The sequence below is a fragment of the Jaculus jaculus genome, chromosome 19 (assembly GCF_020740685.1).
Source record: "Jaculus jaculus isolate mJacJac1 chromosome 19, mJacJac1.mat.Y.cur, whole genome shotgun sequence".
Lineage (NCBI taxonomy): Eukaryota > Metazoa > Chordata > Mammalia > Rodentia > Dipodidae > Jaculus > Jaculus jaculus.
Genome location: NC_059120.1, coordinates 42,792,224 through 42,802,312, shown reverse-complemented (window position 1 = coordinate 42,802,312; position 10,089 = coordinate 42,792,224). Strand labels below are relative to the sequence as shown.

General features: G+C 42.5%; 1 protein-coding gene across 1 annotated transcript; it reads right to left on the bottom strand.

Moving 5' to 3' along the window:
- Positions 1-1,524: 1,524 nt before the first annotated feature.
- Positions 1,525-8,255, bottom strand: Lamtor5 (late endosomal/lysosomal adaptor, MAPK and MTOR activator 5). Its single transcript, XM_004658911.3, has 4 exons — positions 7,835-8,255; positions 7,100-7,161; positions 2,873-2,990; positions 1,525-1,986 (listed from the first exon to the last, which is right to left on the bottom strand). The coding sequence occupies exons 1-4, from the start codon at positions 8,023-8,025 to the stop codon at positions 1,926-1,928; spliced, it is 432 nt and encodes a 143-aa protein (XP_004658968.3). The 5' UTR covers positions 8,026-8,255; the 3' UTR covers positions 1,525-1,925.
- Between the last annotated feature and the right edge of the window lie 1,834 nt (positions 8,256-10,089).

Sequence of the window (10,089 nt, the reverse complement as noted above, 5' to 3'; positions counted from 1 at the left end):
TGAGAGTGTCTCAAGCTGGCCTGCCCACTTGCCTAGGAGGTAGACTTTTTTTCTCCACTGGGCCAAAAGCAGTTGTTGAAATAAACCAAGGAGAAAATCTTTCTGGTGACTTCTCATGATTGGGGGATGGGGCTCCAGAATTTTTATATGCCTGTCTGAAGTTCCTCAGAGAGAGTCTAAAGAGACCACTTGTTTTAAAAGAGAAATTCATAACTCTTCCAGAGGTGGGAGATAAATTTCCAGGAGCACAAATGGCAGTCTTGGGGTTGGGAATGCAGTTCATGTGTAAAGACCCTGGGCTCTGTCCCTTGTAACTGACATGTGTGCATACAGAAAACAGTCCAGTAAGTTCAGTCTGCTTGTGTGGTCATTTTCTTATGTTCACTAAAGATTCCAATTACTAAAGTTCTGTTTTATCTTTTTGGTACCCACTGATGTCTCCCCTGAAAAATGTACACTTATATTAATATTAGTTTAAGTTTTTTTTCTCTTACTGCAATTTGTTGGCTGAATATCCTAGAAAACTATCTGGATAATTCAACATTTATTCCAATTTCCTTCCTTTGCCCCACCCTCCACATTAAAAAAAAAAAAGCCAACAGGAAATTGCCTTTCATCTCCACAACCAACATTCCCCAGATTTTAAATCAGAGTATATTTTTCTTGTCTTATCTGGAAAACCTGAACATGTTTATGAATGTTTCCTTTTAAAAGCAGACTTCTCATCCTCTCATCCAAAGTAGTACTTTTTGATAAAAATGCTTGCCGAAGGACAGACTGGAAGGATGGTCAGTAAATGTAACTGGGGAGATTGTGCAATTATGTAGTGCTTGGTGGTAGAGATCAAGTAAACATTCAGGAGAAGGCAAATCCAGAGGCAGAGGAATGCCTTTCAAAGAGTTCTTTGTTAATTATATACCCCAGAAAACATTTTTAGTAAGTAGCTTCAGCAAGCCATTTTCAGTTTCTTTGGCAGCACATGTACTGCTGTTTTAAAAGCAAAACTAGTCACAAGATGGGGCTCAGCTTGCTATTGAGACTGTTGTGATCTGAAGGCCTGAGACCAGATTTGAAATGTGGAATAATAGTAATTCAGAAGCTAAGAGGATGGCAAAGTCCTCAGAGGTGAACCCCTTCATATCTTTTATATAACTATGTTAACAGAAAGATTTGAGGAATAGTACAAAATGCAGACTTGGCTAGATTTTAACTTTGCATTTAAAACTTTTTATATTTTGTTTTTATTTGAGAGAGGGAGAGAGAAAGAGGCAGACAGAGTGGGCTTTGGTAATCCTGGTACAGCAAGAAGGAAGGTAGAGACCAGAAAAATCTGCTTGTGAGCCAGCTAGCCCGGTAAACAGATCAGTGAATGAGACTTTGCCTGAAACAAGGTGGGAGGCAAGACCAACATTCAAAGTTGTCCTGACTTCCACACACACAAATGTGCACACACATCACACACATAAGAAAATTTTACAATCTGATAATTGAAAAAAAAAATGAAGAATCAGAAAAGAGCCAAACTTTTCCTTTGAACAGATTTATTGAACATATAAAGCCTATGTACATGTGACCTGGACCTGCCACTTCAGAACCTTATCCTTCAGCCAGGCATGCAGACAAGCCCTCAATTCCTGAACAGAGGCGGCCGAGGCAGAGGGACCAGCAGTTGAGGGCAGCCTGGACCCAGTGAGTTTCAGGCAATGCTAGACTACACAGTGAGGCAGAAAAGTAAAACAACAGATGACCAAACTATGACTCTCCCTTACTAATTCTTGCTAGGTTGGCTACCATATAAATAAAAAGGTGTATACTGCACAGCAAATGAATGGCCTAAATTCTAGAACTTTAATAATTTTACAAGATAATTAGCACAGGTAGGATTGAGTCCCTATAACAGGCTGCTGGAAAACTGACACGAGACGTCAAGAGGCCATTTTGTGCACTGCCACCGTGATGCCGTCATGTTTCTGGATCATAATGTTCCTAGAGGAAGGCAAAGAGGAAAACACACAGTAAAACTTTAGCATGTGGACTGAAGTGTAAGATTAAAGACACAAAACAGTGACATTATTACATATACAAAAACATATGAGCACAAAGCCTTTGGGAAATATAGGCAAGTCTACTTATAAAATACATTTTAAAAAATCTTTAACCCTACTACTCACAATGATAGTGTTTTTTCTTGTAGGGTTTTGATTTTTCTTTGGGGGGGGAGGGAGGGTAATGGTGAGTGGAATTTAGGACCTTGTACATGCTACCACTGAGCTACATACCCAGCCTCCTGGTTCTTTCTCATCTGCACACGTACTACACATACATTCTTTTTTGTTGCTTTTTTTTTTTTTTGAGGTAGGGTCTCACTCTAGCCTGGGCTGACCTGGAATTCACTATATAGTTTCAGGGTGGCCTCGAATTCACAGCGATCCTTCTACCTCTGCCTCCCAAGTGCTGAGATTAAAGGCGTGTGCCACCACACCTGGCCATAAATTCATTTTTATTCTTTCTGCCCTCTCCCAAAAAAAAAAAAAAAAAAAAAAAATTCAGTGTGCATAGTTTTCTATTATGGTGTTCTTCATTTAGCATTTTTACAAAGAATATCCTTAATATTTCTGTTACTTTAGAAGTTCTTATTCTTCAACTAATCATCTTTTGTGCAATTTACTAGTTTCTTTTTCTTGGCAAACTAATATTTCGTGACCTGTTTTACCCTTCATTTCAAGATCATGTGGCCTGAAGGAATGTTATCTTTAGAAGTGATCCAGCTGGTCCTATGGAACACTAACTCAATCACTGATGAATACAGGCAGATCTCCCTGGGGGTTTTCTGAACAAAAAGAATGAGAAGGAGCTGCTGATATCTACTCACCCATTATCTGACTCTAGACATACCACAGGAATGTCAGTGGGGTCAGACGTTAGCTTAGCTGCTTGCTGGGCTAGAACAGATACCACTCCAGCATGCTCATCTGACAGGGTACCACGGCCTGGAAAATGAGGACAGTACTGTTAATTGTCTTGCAATGAATATAGAGATATAGCTGTATCTCTTCCAGAATTAGCCACTAAAAGAAAGGTTCAGTTCATGGTCTTTTAGGAGAAGTACTGACATGAAATTACCAATTCTTTCCCTCTGATATCCACTAATTACATAAGCGAGGAGGCCAAGAAACAGTTCTTAATCAATAGTAAATGACACTCTAAAATATATAGAGAGAGTAGTAAATGACACTCAGTTTTCAAAGTCACTTCCATCACCATTTTAAGTATATAAAGACGCTATGATTCAAGTCAGTCTATAAGATATAAAATCACTGTATAAGAACATCACTGAGGCCAGTAAGAAATTCAGAGGTGAGACTGACCAGAAGCATTCAGTAAAGGCCAAAAAACTTGTTGAAACTAATTTTTTTTTTTTTTTGAGAAATCTGGTTTTATTAAGTTCAGCCTCAAAGAACACAAGTCTTAGGAGTAGCTTAAGGCTATGACAATGTATTATGTGAATATTCTGTAAGTAATTACTTTTGCTAGAATAAGTTATTTTTTATTGTTTTTTTTTGGAGAGAGAATTGGCATGCCAAGGCCTCAGCCACTAAAATCAAACTCCAGATGCTTGGCCCACCTAGTGAAATATTGGACCTTGTGCTTGCCTTTCTATATCTGGCTTACGTGGGTCCTGGGGAATCGAACCTAGGTCCTTTGGCTTTGCAGGCAAGTGCCTCAACTGCTAAGCCACTTCCCCCATTCCCAAATAATTGTCTTTTAGTATTGATTTAGTTTGTGTAAGTGTTGGGTCCCAAGTACATTACTATTTTACCATAGATTCTTGACAATAAAACCACAGTGGGGTTGGTAAGGTGGCTCAGCTGTTAAAGGTATTTGCTTGTAAAGCCTGCCAGCCTGGATTTAATTCTCTAGCCGCCCATTAAAACTGGGTGGGGATTCATTTGCAGCAACAAGATACCTTGATGTGAATGTGTGTGCACACACACATGCAAATTAAAAAAAAAAAAACAAGCCGGGCATGGTGGCACACGCCTTTAATCACCATGAGTTCAAGGCCACCCTGAGAATGCAGTGTGAATTCCAGGTCAGCCTGAGCTACAGTGAGACCCTGCCTTGAAAAACCAAAACAAACAAACAAAACCACACAAATTTAGGGCTGGAGAGATGGCTGAGCAGTTAAGGCATTTGCCTGTGAAGCTTAAGGACTCAGGTTCAATTCCCCAGTACCCACATAAACCAGATGTACAAAGTGGTACATGAACCTGGAGTTCATTTACAGTGGCTACAGGCCTGGCATACCCATTCTCTTTCTCTCAAATAAATAAATAAAACATTTAAAAAACCTTAGAATATTCGGATTCACTGTTTATATAGAATATCTTACACACAGTGCAGTCTTGAAGGTATTGCAATCTTAGTAATTTCAGACCTTAAAGGCTCCATTCACTCAGTTTTATTTATTGATTGATTGATTTTTTAAGGTAGGGTCTCACTCTGGTCCAGGCTGACCTAGAATTAACTATGTAGTCTCAGAGTGGCCTCAAACTCAGCAATCCTCCTACCTTTGTCTCCAGAGTGCTGGGATTAAAGGTATGTGCCATCATGCCTGGCTTTTTTTGTCGTCGTTTTTTGTTTTTTGAGGTAGGGTCTCACTCTGGTTCAGGTTGACCGGGAATTTACTATGTAGTCTTAGGGTGGCCTCATATTCATGGCAATCCTCTTACCTTTGCCTCCTGAGTGCTGAGATTAAAGGTATGCACCACCACGCCCGGCTCTCAGTTTTAGATTTTTACACTTGGCTTTATTAGTGCACCTGACCAATGCTTCAAAAAGTTTACCTTTTTCTCTAAATGACTGATTTGTGTATAAAACAAACTGAGGCACACATTACTTTTTTCCTGTTATCCTTCCAGTAAAATTTCAGAGTTCCAAAAATTCCTGTACTAGGAGTAAGAATTCCTGGGCTAACTACTTCGGACATTTATTAATTAAATGCTAGTTATTTACCTCTCTGGATTTATGTCCTCATCTGTAATTGTTACAACTTATTGAACATTATGTCTTGATCCTTGCTGAGTTTTCTAAATTTTATTTTTATTTATGTGAGAGAGAGAAAGAGGGAGAGAATGAATATGGACATGCCAGGGCCTCCAGGCACTGCAAACAAACTCCAGACACATGTGCCACCTTGTGCAGGTGGCTTATGTGGGTTCTGGGTAATTGAACCAAGGTCCTTTAGCTTTGTAGGCAAGCTCCTTAACTGCTAAACCATCGCTCCAGACCCCTTGCAGAGTGTTTTATCATACTATGATTAAGAAGCTCTGGAATCAAGTGAAAAGCCTGTTTCAACCACTAATTGTCTATTGGGTAAGTTACTTAAGCTCCATGTCTCAATTTATCATCTACCATAGAGGGTTGTTTTGAGGAACATGTGAATTTGTATAATGGTGACTGTTAAACAAGAACTCAATACATATTACTCTATAATTATCATCATTTTAGAACAATTTAAAAGTAAAGAAATTGAGGCTCTAACAGGTTCTTTTTGGTCTCAACTAACATTGCTAGCAAATGGGAGTGCAGGATGTGGAATTTACATATGCCCAACAATAAAACCCTATTTTACTACCTACTGATAACTGTAAAGAGTAGTTGTACTAATGGCACCATCTGCTTTATAGGCTTATTGGGTTATTGTGACACTTAGAGACACTGTACATATAATCCCTAATTGTACCTGAGTATGGGATGCATTCAACAAATATCACCTGTGGTTACCTGAAGTCCATTAAAAATGATTCAAATACTGCTCTAGTAGGGAGAACTTGTTTGTGTTAGAACCCAGAAAACGTTTCTGCCTTTTTTAAAAAAATATTTTTATTTATTTATTTATTTGACAGAGAAGGAGGGATACGGAGAGAAAGAATGGGCATGCCAGGGCCTCCTGCCACTGCAAACGAACTCCAGACGTGTGCGCCCCCTTGTGCATCTGGCGAACGTGGGTCCTGAAGAATTGAACTTGGGTCCTTTGGCTTGGCAAGCAAATGCCTTAACCACTAAGCCATCCCTCCAGCCCCATTTCTGTCTTTTAAAAAGTAAAATTTGGGCTGGAGGGATGGCTTAGAGGTTAAGCGCTCGCCTGTGAAGCCTATGGACCCCGGTTCAAGGCTCGGTTCCCCAGGTCCCACGTTAGCCAGATGCACAAGGGGGCGCACGCGTCTGGAGTTCGTTTGCAGAGGCTGGAAGCCCTGGCGCGCCCATTCTCTCTCTCTCCCTCTATCTGTCTTTCTCTCTGTGTCTGCCGCTCTCAAATAAATAAATAAAAAGTGAACAAAAAATATTTAAAAAAAAAAAAAAAGTAAAATTTTGAGCCGGGCGTGGTGGTGCACGCCTTTAATCCCAGCACTCGGGAGGCAGAGGTAGGAGGATCACTGAGAGTTCGAGGCCACCCTGGGACTACATAGTGAATTCCAGGTCAGCCTGAACCAAAGTGAGACCCTACCTCGAAAAACTAAAACAAACAAACAAATAAAAAGTAAACTTTTGGGCTGTAGAGATGGCTTAGCAGTTAGGGCGCACTTACCTGCAAAGCCAAAAGACTTCGGTTGGATTCTCCAGGACCCATGTAAGGCCAGATGCACAAGGTGGTGCATGCATCTATAGTTCGTTTGCAGTGGTTGGAGGCCCTGGAGTACCCATTCTCTCTCTGCCTCTTTCTCTCTCTCCAATAAATAGTATTAAAAAAAATTTAAAAAAATTTTATTGCGTGGGGTTAATGGCTTGATTGCAAAGCCTAATGATCCAGGTTTGATTCTCAAGCACAAACATAAACCCTGATACACAAAGTGGCACTTATGTCTGGAGTTTGTTTGCAGTGAGTAGCAAGAGGCCCTGGAGCTGCACACACACGCTCTCAAATAAATTTTCAAAAACTGCAATTTTCAATTTTCTAGTCTGATTTGAAGACAATCTCTACTCTCACAAGTGTACTCATACAAGTGGCAAAATATCAAGAATAAAACCCAGAAAATACTAGCACAAGAGACTTCCGGTCAACATTAAAGGGAAGTTGACATTATGAAACACTTACAGCCCAGATTAAGTCCTTGTGAATCTGTGCACAGGACGCCAACAATGGATGGATTCTTCATTCTAATTCCAGAAACAAGGGAGAGAGGAATCAGCTGTGACCAAATATTTAATTACAGCACACCCAAGCTTTCTATGGACTAGGTATTAACTACTTCACATAAGTTTTGCTCATTATCCACCTAAAAGAAAAATTGTAAAAAGTTAAAGACTTTTCTCTGGTGAGAGAAAAGACTGTGCCATGCTTAAGACAGCCACAAATATGGCAGTATTTAGGATTCTGCCCTTGGTACAGATGCATGCTTTAGTACAGCAGTTCGTTTAAGACAACTGTTGATAACAGGAGTTGGCTCCCAGGGGATGTGAGCGAGTGAGGGCCAGTGGTGGGAACGAATACCTAAGCGTCAGTGACTGGACGGCACACACGGGAGGAGACCGCTGTGCGTTTATACACACCTGGCACATCCTTCCCACACAGTTTGCCTGGACGCGGTTCTGGCCTGTAGCACACAGGACGTGTATGAAGTCCGACTAGATTTTGATTCCGGGTCACCCGCCTCGCGCCTCGGGGGTTAAAGCGGACTCCCCCAGCTGCCAGGGATAGCAAAACACTCCGGAGAGTGTGGGGAGCGGCGTCCCCAAAACGCCCCGGCACACTCGCAGTTCGTGCCGTTTGTCGCGCTGAAGTCCCCCGACCGTGGGCTCAGGACTGGCAGAAGCTGTCCGCACTACTCACGTGTCCTCCAAGTGCTGCTCTAAGGTCGCCTCCATCCCACCAGTTGTCTGCCCAGGACCCCACGGTTCAGCGCGCCCCACTCCGCCACTAGACGCAGTCACGTGACCCGGGCGAGCCGCGTACCCGGACGGCGACTCCAGAGGGACTAAATTCATCGCGACGCAGCGTCCGCGTTTTTTACCGGAAGGCATCACTACACTTTTGCCTCCTGGAGCCAGGCAGAGAGCTGTGCTGGGGCCCGCGGCCGGAGTCTGGTTGCTTAACGTAGCAGGCAGGTTACTCTCCTTTGGCAGAGAGGTGTGCAACCTGGCCTCAGGGCCCTGGTGCTGGCCTGGCACCGGGATTAACCTTTGGATTTCGTTCAAACGACTTCCAGCCGTAGGCCGGGCCGGACAGGTTTTACAGTAACCCGGCGGGTCGGGCCGGGTCTCATCCGGGCTGGGGGGTTTGCGCCGGGAACAGACACCCGGCCCGCCGCTGGGCAGGGGCTCACGACACTAGGTTGGGGAACTGCCGGGATCTTAACAAAGATATTGGTGTGTGTGGCTTGCATTGGGACGTTCATTGTTGTTGCTTTTACGCATGTACGTGTGCACGCGTGTTCACGTGTGTGGGAGGCCTGAGGTCGTCGTTGGGTGGCTTCCTCAGTCTTCTTTTTTTTTTTTTTTTTTTTTTTTTTCGGGAAAGGCACTAAGTCTGTCAGACTATCTAGCCAGCAAGCCCCAGGGATCTATTGTCACCTCCCCAGCGCGAGGATTCCAGATGGTATGGCACCCAGCTTGTACTAGATGGTAGCAAGCATTTTACCGACTATGTTATCTCCATACCCTCTGCCTTAATACTTAAGTCCTAACTCATAATGAAGGGATACTTTAGGCAGGAATACTAAAAATAACTTAAAACTTAAAAAAAAATATATTTTACTTAGTTATTTGCAAGGAGGGAAAGAGGGAATGGGCCTGCCAGGGCCTCCAGCCACTGCAAAAAAACTCCAGATGCATGTGCCACTTTGTACATCTGGCTTTAAGTGGTTACTGAGGAATCGAATTCTGATTAGTAGGCGTTTCGGGCAAGTGCCTTAGCCACCTAGCCATCTCTCCAGCCCAAAACTTTTAGAGTTCTGTTTAGAGATGACAGCTAATCCCCTAGCGAATATTCTTTTCAGATGGCTGCCTTTGAAAGTATATACTTACACTGTATAAAAAGCAAAATTGATGTGCTGCACATACTGTTTTGTAGCGGAGATTCACAGATTTTTTGCATATCTTTTCATGACATCTTTTGCCATAGTTGCAAAACATTTCATACTATAGCTCTACCTTGACTTCACTAATTTAATGTCCAATTAGATTGCTTGTAGTGGTTTTCTTCCTTGTCCTTCCCGACCTTCTTCTCCTTTCCTCTTGCATTGTTGGGTAAATATTCTTATAGTTTACCCCCAGAACTTGGCATCATGGCTACCCTCTTCCTAAGATAGCCCCTAGCCCAGACCGATGGCTGTCTGTGTGGCTGAGCTGAGCCAGAAGTAGACCCCCTCTCTGTGTGCTACCTGACTACATGTAAGCCTCCAAGGTCTGGTGAGTTTCGCCACTGGCTGGGCTGAGCTGAGGGGAGAACCTCCTGAGTCCTACTCCCACTGCCTTCTGCCCTCCACGTGGCAGGAGCTCTTTTTACTTTTTTTTTTCCAGGCCACCACATGGGCTCTCAGACAACATGGGTGTCTTCGCTTTCCTTTCCTTTGTTTTGCACTTTCCCCAATAAATACAACAATAATTATCCTTCTCAGTTTGATTTGCCAAATTTTTTGGTTAACTCCAAATGCGAACCCAGGGTTTGGGATTCAAGGACCTTTCTGAACCTCTAACATCGTGATTCAGTATTTCTCTGGCCTTCTGACTTAGCCCATCTTCTGATCCACTGCCCAGATGATGAACCAAGGCTCTTGTGGGCATGAATTTAGAGTCTATCCATTATCAAGATATTACAATGAAGCTTGGAGAATTTTTTTGACAGTCTTACTCTGTAGACCAGCTGACCTTAAATTCACATTCATCCTCCTGCTTCAGCCTCCTTAGTACTGGGACTCCAGTTTTGAGATATCATGCCTGACTAGGCTTACACATTTTTAACTTCCTTAAAATTCAAATTTGAATGATGTAATTTAGGGTTTTTAGACTCCTACTGTAGCCAAATTAGGATAGTTATGGGTTGACACACTATGGACCATACAAATTTTAGAAAAGTGGTTTAATGTA

Bases quoted from the DNA above. Each gene is read 5' to 3' on its own strand.
- Lamtor5 (XM_004658911.3), bottom strand. From the start codon at position 8,025: ATGCCTTCCGGTAAAAAACGCGGACGCTGCGTCGCGATGAATTTAGTC. The intron at 7,162-7,834 runs GTGAGTAGTGCG...TTCTGGAATTAG, and splicing joins GAGCAGCACTTGGAGGACAC to AATGAAGAATCCATCCATTG. The intron at 2,991-7,099 runs GTAAGTGTTTCA...CTCATTTTCCAG, and splicing joins ACAAGGACTTAATCTGGGCT to GCCGTGGTACCCTGTCAGAT.